At 40.3% G+C, this 16,092-nt stretch overlaps 1 protein-coding gene across 9 annotated transcripts in view; it reads right to left on the bottom strand.

Moving 5' to 3' along the window:
* The window catches only part of FERMT2 (FERM domain containing kindlin 2), an 85,409-nt gene that overhangs the window by 52,126 nt on the left and 17,191 nt on the right, over positions 1-16,092 (bottom strand). For all 9 annotated transcript variants that reach the window (XM_081966198.1, XM_081966200.1, XM_081966194.1 and 6 more), the window contains exon 3: positions 7,384-7,617. In XM_081966198.1, coding sequence (XP_081822324.1) covers positions 7,384-7,617 — 234 coding nt within the window. The remainder of the gene's footprint in view (positions 1-7,383; positions 7,618-16,092) is intronic.

Genomic DNA, 16,092 nt, shown 5'->3' with positions numbered 1-16,092 from the left:
CACAATACTGAAATTAGGTCTGACAGTGATATATTCGAGGCCAAAGATCTCCTATAAAATGATTTAATAGTATTTGAAGTGAAAGCTTTCCAAAGAAACCCTTTTCTCCAGTAATATTTTATTGTTATTTTAAATGGAGTAACCTTCCAATCAAAACACCTTTTAAAACACCCCATCATGCTTTTAAAGCATTTTAAAACATAATCCGAAAATATAGGCAGCATACAAATCACTGTTACTTTATTTTTGCATACAAAGACATAAAGAGTTATGCTGTTATTTCAAAACAAAGACTGGGTAATTTAATTTGCTCAAATTTTCTGACAGTACATTGGACATACCAACAAATATTAGTTAATTAATCCCAAACTGTAATCCTGAGATTCCAACCCAAAGGGAAAAAGTCCCATGGTAAACTATTCCTGCCTAGAACTTTCCATTTAAAGTTAATTCTCCACATTTTTACATGGTTGAGCTTAAGCCTGCTCCTCCTCATCCCCATCCCTCCCCAGGCTTTGGACTATTCCTTGTGGGAAGTTTGTTTTTGTGGTGTTAGTATTTTTTTCCCTCCGGATATTTGTTTGGTGGGAGCTTTGTATTATTATTATTTTTTATTGTCTTATGTTCTACACCACCCAGAATTGGGATGAAACCAAGTGGCCTGTAAATGAAATCATGTTTAACTAAATGAATAAAACAGCTATGCCTACAGGATCCACTAGCAGTTTCTGACAAGTCATTTATACAGAACTGCATCTTGCCTGCAACAAACAGTCGTTGCTTTTGTATATGATGGTTTCTGAAATGAAGTGAGAGGGGATATTGGAACAGTTTTAGCTCTGTCCTCCCCATTAATTAGAACGTAGTGGAATGTGGTAGATTTTGAAATGTTCAGGTTCCATCTCCTTGCTCGTAAACTGTTTGTTTAAAGTAGACTATATAAAGCATGTGTGTATGGGTGTTTACCTATGTGTTTAGTAGGGCCTTCAACCCTTATTCCTTAACAAAGCAACATCTGTTATTTATAAGATCTGTGTGGCTACCCATTTTAATACAACTCAGGACAGTTCACAACAATAAAATTATAAAAATCATAAAAACCATTAACAAAAATTAAAAACCTCAAACAACCTCCCAGGGTACCTCAACAACTCTCCACAGGCTCTAGCATTGTACCCCAGTGTATCTTAATTAGCTTTCTGGAAGGCTGAGAGAGTGGGGCTGCTGGAATGGGGGTAGCCATGGAAAAGGTAAGCTTCCTAGGTTCCAATAGATGGCAATATTTTATTGAAAGGACCTGAAGCAGGCTGCCCATTTGAACTAGTGGGCCAGGCAGATACCCACAGGGAGAGGAAGTCCTGCAAATGGTACATGGCTCTCCTGTACTATATGGGAAATCCATTTATCAGCTAAATTGAAACATCGTACTTTATCTTTTAAAATCGACTGGGGAAAAAGCTGCAGCCACAAAATGGAGTGGGTAGAGTATAGAAGTCATTTTGATAGTTTTTGGATTTACTGGCAGTTTATATATATTTTAAAAACCGACATCCATCCATTCACTCACCAACCCACTTTGGTACCTACTTTACATCTATCATCTATCTATCTATCATCTATCTATCTATCTATCTATCTATCTATCTATCTATCTATCTATCTATCTATCTATCTATCTATCTATCTATATCTATCATCTATCTATCTATCTATCTATCTATCTATCTATCTATCTATCTATCATCTATCTATCTATCTATCTATCCATCCATTCATCCATCCATCCATCCATCCATCCATCATCTAACACTATGCAAGTGCATGCACATACTTTAATAACTGCATTATTTCACCTTTCCCCCCCTTAAACAGAGCTTTCAGATTTCGACATAGAAATAAACATTAGGGTACTATACCTCCACCAAGACTGGCAGGGCAAGGTACTGTAGCAAAGCAGGGAGTAAACCCCACACTCACTTGCACTGATGTTACCTAGAAGTAATGAAACACCTGCAAGCAAACAATCAAGTTCAGAAAGCACCAAGGATTCCACAAAGAGAACTTTCCTTCAGAGATGCAAGTATTTTTATCATTACCTTTCATGCCATAAAGCCGCATAATTATGAAATTATTTTAAAATTTGGTTAAATATTTGCTGCATTTTAAAATGTGCCACTGAATTGTAACCATGTAACAAATTTGAGAAATGTGGGGCTAGATGAATCAAAAGTTGGAATTAAGATTGCGGGGAGAAATATCAACAACCTCAGATATACAGATGATACCACTCTAATGGCAGAAAGTGAAGAGGAACGAAAGAGCCTCTTGATGCAGGTGAGTAAGGAGAGTGCAAAAGTTGGCTTGAAACTCAACTTTAAGAAAACTAAGATTTATCTTTTGTACCTGTTTTTAATGAGATGCCTGTACACCGCCCCGAGTCCCTTCAGGGAGAGGGGGTGGTCTATAAATTTTGAAAAATAAAATAAATAAAATAAATGGCATCTGGCCCTCTAAATTCCTGGCAAATAGATAGGGAAGAAATGGAGTTACTGACAGATTTTATTTTCCTGGGCTCCAAGATCACTGCAGATGGAGACTGCAGCCAAGAAATTAAAAGAAGCTTGCTCCTGGGGAGGAAAGCTATGGCAAATCTAGACAGCATACTAAAAAGCAGAGACATCACCCTGCCAACAAAGGTACGTATAGTCACAGCTATGGTTTTCCCAGTTGCAATGTATGGCTGTGAAAGTTGAACCACAAGAAAGGTTGAGCATCAAAGAATTGAGGCCTTTGAACTATGGTGCTGGAGAAGACTCCTGCGAGTCCCTTGGATTGCAAGGCAATCAAACCAGTCAGTCCTAGAGGAGATTAACCCCGACTGAAGATGAAACTCAAATACTTTGGCCACCTAATGAGAAGGAAGGACTCACTGGAGAAGAGCCTAATGCTAGGAAAGATTGAGGGCAAAAGAAGAAGGGGACGACAGAGGATGAGGTGGCTGGATGGAGTCGTTGAAGCAGTAGGCATGAGCTTAAATGGACTCCAGAGGATGGTAGAAGACAGGAGGGCCTGGAGGAACATTGTCCATCATGATGGGTCGGACACGACTCCACAACAACAACAAACAAATTTGAAAGGTACATCTCTCACCAATATAAAAGGTATGTCCTTCTCATTTGACCGCAATGGTTACTTGCTAGAAGCCTGTCTTGTTAAAAACAGAAAGCCATTCTCTATTCATGTGCTTAACTGCTCAGAACAAAAATATTTGGTAATTCATTAAACTGTAAGTACTTATTAATTTACTATTTAATTGACAAATTCAATTTTATTTAAGGTACATGCTGGACTGAAAAATGTTCTATTTTTCTCCTACTCTGTGGAAAGAGAATAGAAGGTGGACAAGGCCAATAGTATTTTTTTCAGTGTATTGGGAAAGGCTGATACAGTGCTGAAAGTTTTACCCCCAGTAGTGAACTGCTAGCTAGAATTTCAACGGTTCTATTTCTAAATTACAGCAGAAAGCAGAGACACAATAAGAATGCCAAGCTGGGGGTAGGGAAAATCACAGCTGGAGAAACAATTGTAAACCTTACATGAGAACTATTATAATGTAGAAAAAGGAAAGATGTCAGCAATAGTCCAGGAAGAAAAAGACAAACTCCACAAGCAGACGGTATGTTTATTAGGATGAGCCAAAACGACGCTAGAATAGAACGCACACAATAGCCAAAAGCTGAACTGTGAATCTGAAAATCCTAGTTGACAGCTTAAAACTTGCCTTTGGCAACGTTTTGCTGGGTTTTATCTAATCATTTACATCATAGCACAGTTTTCTCTTATTTTCATTCCAGCAATAAACATGAAATATATGAAGTATAACAGGCCAGATTAAACAGATTTTGTGAATGGCTTTGTGTTTATCAGTACCATACTCTCAATAACTAACATTTTTATACCATTTGTTCTTTACTGAAGACAAAAAAAAAATCTCTGTGTCCCAAATCTTTATGAGCACATATTGTATATATTTACAATTGATTTTTCACTGATCAGAACCTATCTGGGCAACCTTTGAAAATTAAGGGAATGAAGGAGCTCTATAGAATTATATTCAGAAAAAGTCTTCCTTATATAGGTAACAAATCCAGTTTATTTTCCCCAAGCGAATGGCATATCACCAAGCTTGGACGATAGCATATCTCAGTGATGGGGAACCGTTTTTGGCTCGAGTGCCAAAAGTGGGGGGAGTCTTGCTCCTCCGGAGCGCAAACAAACGGCCCAGCAATGGACTTCCGGTTTGCTTGTAGGGCCGGTTTTAGTCCTCTGGAACCTTCAGGGACCTTCAGGAGGTTTTTCTGAAGGCTCTGGAAGACGAAAAATGGTCCTACGGACAAACCGGAAGTGATTTTCGGTTTGCTCGTAGGGCCGGTTTTAGTCCTCCGGAGCCTTCAGGGACCTTCAGGAGGCATCCCTGAAGGCTCGGGAGGACGAAAATCGGCCCTACGGACAAACCAGGACTTCTGGTTTCACTTCTGGTTACACTTCACTTCACTTCGGCCCTTTAGAGACTTCAGGAGCTTCCCTAAAACCTCTGGAGCGCAAAAAACCAGCCTTACTGGTAAACTGGAAGTTCGGGAATGGACTTCCGGTTTGCTCGTAGGGTCGCTTTTTGCCCTCCAGAGGCCCCTGAAGGCTCCAGAGGACTAAAACCGACCCTACGAGCAAACCAGAAGTCCATTCCCGAACTTCTGGTTTACCCATAGGGCTGGTTTTTTGCGCTCCAGAGGCTTTAGGGAAGCTCCTGAAGCCTCCGGAGGGCCTCCGGGGGGGGGCTGTTTTCACCATCCCCAGGCTCCTATAAAGCCTCTGGAGCCTGGGGAGGGTGAAAAATGGCCTCAAAAGAAGGCCGAAGACAGGTGGCCAGCGTGCATGCTGACAGGGCAACGCCTCGCGTGCCCTGACAAATGGCTCTGCGTGCCACCTGTGGCATGCCTGCCATAGGTTCACCATCCCGGGCATATCTCAAAGACAGAATAATCTGTGAAGCTCCTATAGTTTTCTTGTCCAATCATAAGACTTCCTTTGTATATTTTCATATGTTATATTTATTCATGGCTTTTTACACTGTTACATTTCATTAAAAATGATCATTGACAGATTTAATTAATTAATACTTGAACTAGTTTTATATCTTTTTGGCCCAAGATGGCAGAGAGGCAGTGGCAAATTGCAAGGGGCAAAGATGGGGTGCGGGGGATAGAGATAAGCACACATCACCAAGGCCAGTGTGTCATCTCAGCAGCAGGAGGAAACTGAGATAGCTGGGGGTGGCAGGAGTGAAGGGCAGCCAAGGGGCAGAGAAGGGGGGGAGATAGGTGGGTGGGGAAAGTTGACATGTACACTGCAGTTGTAAATGTGGGTGGGCTGCCAAGCATCTGAATTTTGACCACATGACCCTAGGGGTTGCTGCAACAGTGAATGGTCATTAAGTGAGGGCTGTTGGAGAACAATCTAAATCAGGGGTGTCAAACTTTAAGATATGTAGAGGTCAACTCCTAGAATGCTGACTGGAACATTCTAGAAATTGAAGTCCACAGATCTTAAAGTTGCTGAGAAACACTGCAAAAGTCATCCACCTTCATTTGCCTCTTAACACAAAAAAGTCAGGAAAAAATAAGCAAGTATAAGATCTGCAAAAACTTTAAGAACAATTAAACTTAATTTTTCAGTTTTAACAAGAATCTATGGATTACATCTAAAAGGCTGATGCTACTATATTTATATTTCTTTTACAGATTTGAGTAGGTTAATGAAGTAGATTCCTTCATCACTTTTTTAAAAAAACCCTGTTTGATAAATGAAGATTAGTTGTTTTTTAATTCTTTGAATTTCCAAGCACTGAAGGTTAGAGGTATATATTAGTTAATGTCTTGATTCACTAGCACTATGAAAAACTAAACCCTTCTGAGCCAAAGTAAGTCTTGTTGAAAGAAAACTTCTATAGTTTGTTTTATCTAATTGGTACAGGTTCTGCGTTGACAACAAGGGTTAAACTAAAACAAAAGGAAAACAGAAAACATGGAAGCATGTCCAAATGCGATTTTAAAAAACTGAAATTGCAGCTGCATAAAAAAAGATGCTATTTTAACCCCTTCTCCAAATGCCATCCCCATTCTATATTAATCCTATGAAAAAAGGTTGCACTTAACCATAGAAAAGTAAACCAAGCATTTAATAAAACAAATCAAATCAACAAATTGAATACAAAAATATCCAAAAACCTGGATTCAAAATGTTTATATTTTGACTTAGATAATAAACCAGGCAATTATGATCAGCTTGAAAATAAAATCCCTTTTCAGTTAGGGTCTTTTTAGAATGATAACAGCTTAAATGCTGGTACAGCTAATGCTCAACTTTTCTAGAATGTAAATAAGGACATTTTTTTTATTCTAAAAATGTACCTTCTTAATAGAAATCAAGAAGATTAAGAACTCAATATATCTTCTATAACTTTCTATACTTTATTAACTGAAAAGTTTGATTCAATAAAAGGAAAAGAAATAGGAAAAATCTGGATTCACAGTGTGTAAAAAGTCATTGTTTTAATTAAGGTTTATTGAACAAGTCACAATGGCTGCTTCCATACATATCATAAATCCAGTTCTGATTTTAAGAACACAATGACAAATTCTCACAACATGCTAAGCTAAAACAAAGCAAAACTCATTACAGCTTAGCTTGAAGAGTGAATCCAGCAAGACAGTGATGTCAGGATGAGCACCCAAAATTGGCAATACTATATATTCCCATCATTTGGCAGGCATTTTGCATACCAAAACCTACTCTTTCATTCCTTTAAGAGATCACCAGAAATTTGAGAGAAGAATATAGACTACAGGTTGTCCCCAAATTTACAACCACAATCCAGCCAAATTTTATTAGTTGTTATGGTTGTTAAACTGGTCACCACGTAACCTGATTTTACAATCATTGTTTACTTTGGTCATAAAGCAAGTTACCATGATCATTAAGTGAACCAAATGGTTGTTAAGTGAGTCCAGTATATCCATTGGCCATATTTTTCTGAAAAAAGTTGCAAATCATTGTCATGTGACTATAGGATGCTGCTACTGGTCGTAAATGCGAACCACTTGCCAAATACCTGAAACGTGATGATGTGACTGCAGGGGGCAATTGTAAATAGCATTTTAAAGTTCATCTTAAGTATGAATGGTCATTAATTGGCCGGTCATAGTTCAAAGGCTACCTATAATGTATACTTGCAGGACAAAAAATTAGATAATACAAAGCTACTAAAGCTGGATGCTTGTCACTTGAAAATGGTAATAATTGGTTCCATAAATCATAGATACTTACTGAAAGTTTTGCAGATGTCAGATACTGCTTTAAAGACTCTGTCAGAAAAGTTCACTTTCACTTTTACATACTTCATGTTGGGAAGCTGGAGTCGGAGCAATTTGTGTTGAGGAGTGAACTGTAACTTTGCATCAGCCTGTATTCCATACTTATCTAAAGTCCAGTGTGTTTTAAGGAGCCAGGTTTTCTTCTTTTCCCACCATAAGGCATGGTCAGACCAATCTTTCTTGACATCTAGGAGGAGCACAAAGATACGGTTAGGAATTAAAGAGAAATAGTGAGTAACTAAATTCACAGTGCTTAGACAAAATGTATTTTGTATATTTTATATAAAATACCAATAATTTTCATTTCATGTATTTATTCACCCAGCCAAGTTATTCTTGCAAAAAACAAGAGTGAAATAAGGATCATTCAACATCTAAAAATCTAGTTGCCTGGCAGAAACTGCGCAATCTTGACAAAACTCGGAAACTAAACAGGGTCAAATCTGACTACTATGGTATCTGAGACACCACCAGGGATGGCCAAGAGGTAAAGATAAAAATCCCCTCAAGTCAAGCTAAATTTCTCCTTCCATGGTACTTAATCATATTTTCAGTGGGGAAAAAAAACTTTTGGTATTTTGATAATTCCATATGCGAGGGATATAGCCAAGGAGGATATGTGCATTAATATGCTTAACAAGTTATTAACAATTTGGATAACTTCAGCACAAATTAAGCTGAGTCCAAATTATGTAGGTTAAATGTTCCAACATCTGCATTGCATCCCCAGCTACTATTAATAATTCCCTGATGTGTCCCAATAGCAATTGTTTTTCCAACTAAAGACTATTTCAGAATTGAGGCATTGCTGCAGAAATTGTTCTCTTCTTTCCCACTGGATACAAATGTTCCAATAAATAAAGCTAAAAGCCCAATTATATATAATGCTTTCTAAAAAAGAAAGATCCACTAGAAATTCTGAACAGAATCAGTATAATTCAGATAGAACAAGATTCTGTAAATAACAGGACGAGAGAATTCAATGCCATTCCTACCTCCCAGATAACTGATCTTATGTGATGATGTAAGTAGGCTATTTGAAATTAATATTTGAGTATCATGCAAGTAAAGGAAGCATTTTGGATAAGTGTTATAGGACTTATGATTTATGATTAAATTAGGTTTAGCTGTTCAAAGCACAATGGCAAAAAATGCATGCAAAGGGTGCTATTAATAATGCACGCCACCTTATCAAGGCTAAACTACACAAAGAATAGCAGAAAATTGACTACAATTTTTTTTAATTCTCTTCCTCTCCCCCCAAAATACAGGACGTTTCTTTAGATATTAGGTAGACTTAGGCAACCCAGAAAACATACAGAACTACTATATTGTTAACTCATAATCTCTATTTTTTTGAAAAGCTCAACTGGACAGAAAGAAGAAAGAAAGGTACAGTTGAGTTCAGATTCAGCCTACATTAGGGTCATAAATATCCCTGTCATTCTTTAAAAACAAAAAAGGGAATAATCTTGGCTTGGGTAACATGGCTAGAAGAGAGGAGCAGCAGCCACAATTCTCAACAGCATGGCATTCTATCGTCAAATTAAACAAAGCCAAATATAGAAAAGCATGCAGCATGCAGTAAGACTTGGCTGCTCTCAAAGAAATCTGTCAAGTGATTATGGTGAACTCTGGTTCAAACTTTTGCTTCTCTAAAACATGTCAAGAATAAGGGAATGATTTCGGCACTGAAAGATGTTGTTTATGAACTCTCAAGTAGTAGAGGTTTAGACTTAAATGCGGGTTATAAATTAAAAAGCCACTGGCTTTCTTATCAGCCTACAGGGCTACAATTAATCTTAAAAGATTTATCATTTTTTTTACATTGGCTTTTGACAATTTAGGCATACAAAACAACCTATTAGAGACAAAGGATAGATCTTTCACCCAGGTTTAAGAAAACTGAGTGCATCCTGCATGATATTCTTTCTACTGAATTCTTCATTAGGGGAGGGGGGGAAGAGGTTTTAACATGGATTATTTATTTTATATCTATCCAATGCTATGAAGAGATGAAACCAAGGAAGAAACTGGAAACATAACCTGGGGACTTCCTCGCTACTCAAGAACAATTTTTTAAAACTGAAAAATATCGAAATACCAGGAAACAGTTAGAAAAAAACCTCCTCCTTTTATTAAATAATTTATTTTTGAAGAAGAGAATGCTCAATGAGCAAGACTTTGTTCACACAAAATGTCTCGCATGTAAATGACACCAAAAGAACTTACAGCACTAGACTATTTAATGCTTCTTGTAAGGGGCAGAATTCAACTTTATAAAGTTAATTTGTTAACCAGAAATGCTTCTAGAGATAACAATGCCAGCACTGTCTAAATCAGCTTTAAGTGGAGTTAAATGGTGGCCAGCTGTTCTTCCGGGTTCCGTCACACGCATGCACACTGGCCAGCTGCTCTTCTCTGGGTCCCGGCTTGCACATGTGCGTGCCCACAGAGAGGGCTCTGCATGCCACCTCTGGCATGCGTTCCATAGGTTCGCCATCATGGAACTAGACTGTCTTGGCCGGTCTGGCTAAGCACAGCTCTTCTGATGTCCTGATTATAGGTTTAGTTTAATATGGTAAATCAGTTAAGTCTGAAGTCTGCTCTAAAAGTATGTCTTCTTCACTATAAAATGTATAGCTTCTCTTTTAAACTTTTATGTTTTCAGCTAAATAAGGTAGTGTTTGCTTTCTCTACTGTATTTAATTTTGCTTGGAAAGCACTTATATCCTGAAGCTGTAGGTTATAGGCACATCATCTGGAAACTAGTATCAGTGAAATAGCATTGATTCGCTGGGAGTAAATGCTAAATTGAAAGACTATTTACCTTGACAGACGATCTGAAAATACTTTGAGATTGCTATGAGAATAGGAAACTTCACATTCTTCTCTCCCTTCAAATTTATGTCCCTGACTCTCTTGACCGAGTGACCATAACTGGGGAACAAAGGGAGTTTTAAGGAAGGGTAATTTCCTCCTGCTCTCTTCTCCAGACAGATAGGACTTTTGCCAATAGAAGCAGCAGTTGAATTTCAGTTTTCTTTCTTTTTTCTCACAGCTTTCACGGTGAATAACTATAGCATCATGACTGAGACTATGGTATCTAAGATTGATTGTGCATTCCATGCTAACTCAACACTAAATTTAACAACAGAAGAAAAGAGGAACAGATCAACAAATAGCCTTCCCTCCATTACGGCTTGTGTTAATTGATCCATGGCTAAAAAAATCAACAAAACTAGGTCTGTACTGGGCTAACTATGTTTTAAACCCTTATCAATAATTGCAAGAAGTTTCGGAAAACCAGAAAAAAGCTGGCAAAAATCCAGAGAGTTTCTAATAGCTGTTGCAAAAAAAGAAATGTTGAGATGGCCCAGAAATAGTTTTTCAACAGGGGCCAAATAACTATTCAGAAGGATCATTTTCAGGAAAAGAGGAGTGAGTCTTTTGAGCAATAGTGTTGGGCAAATAAAGACCTGAAGCTATTCTTTCATAGACGTTCAAAAAATAATATCAGATGCCAAGCCTGATTCCTTGGCTAATGCATTAATTTATAATTTCAGGAAACTGAGATATTTTATGTATGTTTGCTGCCACATAAGCATGTTGAAGTTAGGCAGATTTCTCTCAGGAGAAACAAGGTTGACATTGCAGCTATAATTACAAGAATGGTACCCACTAAACATTATTCCCTGCAGGTCCCTCAAATCAGAAGTTGAACTGAGAAGTAGTATCAGCCTTTTCTCCTTATATTCTAAGTATTAGCTTGTGACAATAATAGGAAAAAGAGTTTCCCCTCAAACATAAAAAGTTTTAGTACTTTAGTACCAATATCCAGGATCAATTGTAGAATAGAGGTCTTCCAGATTACCAGTTTACTGCACTTCATCAGAATACCCAATTTACACAAAATTTATTGCTCATCCTTCTGCCACTGATCTCAATGGATACGTTAGTGTCTTTCTACAATATCTGCTTATAATCCATATATAATGGACCACACCCTGTCAGCTTATAACAGATACAATATAATATCTTATTTTGTGTTTGCAGCAAAGAGATAGAACGTGAAAGAAAGACAAGGAAGGTAAATCTCGACCCAATTCTTCCTGTGAAACTCATAAATTCAGATGCAGCATGAGACCTGTGGCCCATTCACTAGGAAAACCACCTATAGCTCTGTCACCAAACATTCCAGCGTTCTCATAATAGATTGTCAATCCTTATACAAAGAGCTAGGAATGATTAAAACAGCACAAAAGTATTGACATCCAGTGTTTATTTATGTATTTGTGCAATAAATCCCTGTAGGTCTAGGCAGTTTACAAATATTAAAGTAACAATAGTACATTACATGCAATCATTAAAATGGAAACAATACAAATATAGGCATTTAGGGTGCACAGTTAATCCTCAAAAGACCTTTTTTTTTTCAAAGCAAATTTTACAGCTGCAGAAATGCTATCAGTGCCTCAGGAGACAGATTGTTCCATAAGAAGGGAGCTGCTAAGAAAAAATGCTACCGTCAGGCTCTCTCCTACCATCTGACCTTAGTTGGCATTCTCTAAAAAAATCTGCATGAAAAACAATCTTTACATAGAGAGATTCTAAGCCATATAGGACCATAAAGACAACAGCCAGCATCTTGAATTACATTTATACTGGCAATCAGCATAGCTCCTGCAACAGTGGTTTATCAGGGAAGTACAGTAGCTATTATATTCTAGGCCAAATGAAATTGGTGTGTGGTCCTCCAAAGCAGACCCAAGTGGCATACATTACAGCAGGAATGTCAAACTGGTGGCCCGTGGGATACGTGATGTGACGTCGAGAATTTGACACACATGCATTACAGCAATCAAACTGGAAGATGATTAGATATGAATGACTGTCCTCAAAGGATCCCATTCCAGGTGCGTTCACAATACAATACAATACAATACAATAGCAGAGTTGGAAGGGACCTTGCAGGTCTTCTAGTCCAACCCCCTGCCTAGGCAGGAAATCTTATGCCGTTCCAGACAAATAGCTATCCAACATCTTCTTAAAGACTTCCAGTGTTGGAGCATTCACAACTTCTGGAGGCAAACTGTTCCACTGATTAATTGTTCTCACTGTCAGGAAATTTCTCCTCAGTTCTAAGTTGCTTCTCTCCTTGATTAGTTTCCACCCATTGCTTCTTGTTCTACACTCGGATGCCCTGGAGAATAGCTTGACTCCCTCTTCTTTGTGGCAACCCCTGAGATATTGGAACACTGCTATCATGTCTCCCCTAGTCCTTCTTTCTCTTAAGCTAAACATACCCAGTTCCTGCAACCGTTCTTCATATGTTTTAGTCTCCAGTCCCCTAATCATCTTTGTTGCTCTTCTCTGCACTCTTTCTAGAGTCTCCACATCTTTTCTACATCATGGTGACCAAACCTGAATGCAGTATTCCAAGTGTGGTCCTACCAAGGCATTATAAAGTGGTATTAACACTTCATGTGATCTTGATTCTATCCCTCTGTTTAGGTAGCCTAGAACTGTGTTGGCTTTTTTGGCAGCTACTGCACACTGCTGGTTCATATTTAAATGTTTGTCCACTAGGACTCCAAGATCCCTCTCAGTTACCACTATTGAGCAAGGTACCACCTATACTGTACCTGTGCATTCCGTTTTTGTTGCCTAAATGTAGAACCTTACTCTTTTCACCATTGAATTTCATTTTATTAGATAGTGCCCAATGTTCAACTTTGTCAAGATCCTTCTGTATCATAAGCCTATCTTCTGGAGTGTTGGCTATTCCTGCCAGCTTGGTGTCGTCTGCAAATGTAATGAGTTCCCCATTTATTCCCTCATCCAAATCATTGATGAAGATGTTGAGTACTGGGCCCAAAACAGAGCCTTGGGGTACGCCACTGCATACCTCCCTCCATGTAGATGCAGCTCCCTTGAGGACGACACATTGAGTGCGGTTGGTCAGCCAGTTACGAATCCATCTGGTGGTGATGCTGTCTAACCCACATTCTTCTACTTTATCTAGTAATAGGTTATGGTCTACCTTATCAAAAGCCTTACTGAAGTCCAAGTAAATATCGACAGCATTCCTCTGGTCCACTAATTTTGTCACTGTCAAAGAATGCAATAAGATTAGTCTGGCATGATCTGTTTTTGACAAACCCATGTTGGCTTTTGTCTATTACTTTGTTTGCTTCTCGGTGTTTGCTAATTTGTTGCTTGATTATCTTTTCCAGAATCTTTCCTGGTATTGAGGTCAGGCTGATAGGTCTGAGTTTCCTGGATCAATTTTTTTCCTTTTTTGAAGATGGGAACCACATCAGCTCTTTTCCAGTCCTCTGGTAGTTCCCTGTTGCTCCAGGGTCTCTGAAATGACAGTTGGTCTTACCTGAACTGTTGTTTTAGGAGGTTATGCAGGATTAGCCAGGATTGGGTATTATGATGTCCAATTGGCCTCGAGACAGAGTTAATTTGAAGCCATGGAATCCGAAGCGCGTCGACTCCCTCCATCCCCTGAGCCGGGAACCAAGAGAAGAAACAATCCACCTGAGCATTCTACGGTGTGGAAAACAGATCCATCTCCGAATGGCCGAACCTGGAGCAGATGGCCTGGAACAGTTTCGGAGAAAGGCTCCATTCCCCGTGGTTGACCGTGGCCCGACTGAGCCAGTCAGCTTGATGGTTGTTCACTCCTGTGATGTGCTCAACCCTGAGCGATCAAAGATGTCTTTCCGCCCAGGCGCCGAGTGCCATCGCCTCGGTTCGAAGAGCCCTGGAGTGTGTGCCGCCCTGTTGGTTGACATGGGCCTTCACCACCACGTTGTCGGTCAGCACCAATACGTCTCGATCCCGAACATGGTCCTTGAAGTGCCGCAATGCCAAGTGAATTGCTCTCAGTTCCAGCCAATTTATATTGTGTTGGAGGTCCAACCAGGTCCAACGCCCCTGCTCCATCCAGGACTCCAAGAGAGCTCACCACCCGTACAAGCTGGCGTCCATTGTCAGGATGAGGCGCTCCAGCTCCCTGAACTTGCAGCCCTCATGTAGCGCTGGGGAGAGCCACACCTAGCTGTGATGACGGCTTCCTTCTGTGAGTGCTCTGTCAGGGTCCAATTCTATCTCGATGACATCTTAGTCCTAGCAGCATTGTTTGAGTGGGCGAGGGAGAATATTTCGTTGGTGGTATCCACACTACAGCAGTTAGGTTTTTCGGTTAACTTAAATAAGAGTTCCCTCGTTCCTGCCACCAGGATTCCTCACCTGGTGATCATGATAGACTCTAAGCTGGGGAAGGTGTTCCTATCCCATGACCGTAAAGTTACTTTGTTAGCCTTAGTTAGACAAGTTAGAAGTCAACATTTTCTTCCTGTAGTAGTGCTCTCCAGCTTGCTGGGGAAATTCATTTCTTGCATAGACTTGGGCTCGTCTACGTGTGAGGCCGCTCCAGTGGCATCTCCTGCTGCATCAGAGGTCCAACTCCAGCAATTCCGAGGAAAAGGTTCCAGTGACACTGGGGAATCCCCCCTGTGGGGAGACCTAGACCTGGATCTAATGCGATGCAGACCTCAAGGGAAAACTAAGCCTATCCCTCTGTTCAGCCCTGGACACCTGCTTTTCCAGGGCCCCGTGCCTCCTTTCCTCATCCTTCTGCAAGGCCTTGGAGGATTTTTCAGCTGCTGCAGTCTTTCGCATTCTCACAGAGGCTGTGGGCCTCACTTGGGCCCCACTGGAGGTCCCCTCCCCAGGGGACAAGGGGGGGAATCTGGCCTCTCCTCTGCATCTGCTATGGCACCAGGTCAGGGCTCCACCAGGCTCAGTCCAACAGAAACAGCAGCGACCAAAAAACAGCTTCCCCCAATCACTCACAGCCTCCACGCGACGAAATCAGCCTCTGGTAGACCTTTCCGGCCCCTTTTGCAAGCCACGCGGCTGCCGGCAGCACCATGCACTCCTCGCTGTCCCACCCCGCTCTGGGCCTCCTGGCATTGATCTAGGCCCGCAGGGCCTTACCACTGCTGAAGGGATGGCCACCCAGGAACACAGGGATGAAAATGAGGCTTCGTACAGCCTCTGCCCCAGCCCATGCGGCCCGCAGGAAATTGAGGCCCCAAAATGGCTACCTTAATGGCATCCTGCCCCAAGAAGCAACTTTTAAAGCCCTTACCGGTGGCCGGGAACAAGACAGACAGAGTTGAAACTGGGAACCAGAAGCAAGGAGCACAGAGGCATGGTTTCAAATTAACTCTGTCTTGAGGCCAATTGGACATCACAATATCCAATCCTGGCTAATCCTGCAAAATTCCTCTGGAACAGATACAGTTCAGTGGTTCTGAGATCTCGTCTGCCAGTTCCTTCAGAACCATGAGGTGTAATCCATCCAGTCCTGATGATTTGAACTTGTCTAGGGTAGACAGGTGCTCACTTACCATTTTCTTCTCTATTATCTCAAGCCATGATATTCGTATACTTGTTGATTAAATGTGAGACCTTGACCCCTGAGACAACGCAACCCTATCAAGAGTAAAGAATAATACAAATTCTGGAATCAGGAGATTTCTGAATTAAGGGCTGCTCCATTTTTTTTGGGGGGGGGAATAGAATCTGACCCTACGTTTTCCCACCCAGATACTGACAGCCACTTGGCACTGAGATGGTATTTCTA

Source organism: Natrix helvetica (genome assembly GCF_964273705.1).
Source record: "Natrix helvetica genome assembly, chromosome: 1".
Classification (NCBI taxonomy): Eukaryota; Metazoa; Chordata; class Lepidosauria; order Squamata; family Natricidae; genus Natrix; species Natrix helvetica.
This window is presented reverse-complemented; position numbering and strand designations above follow the sequence as displayed.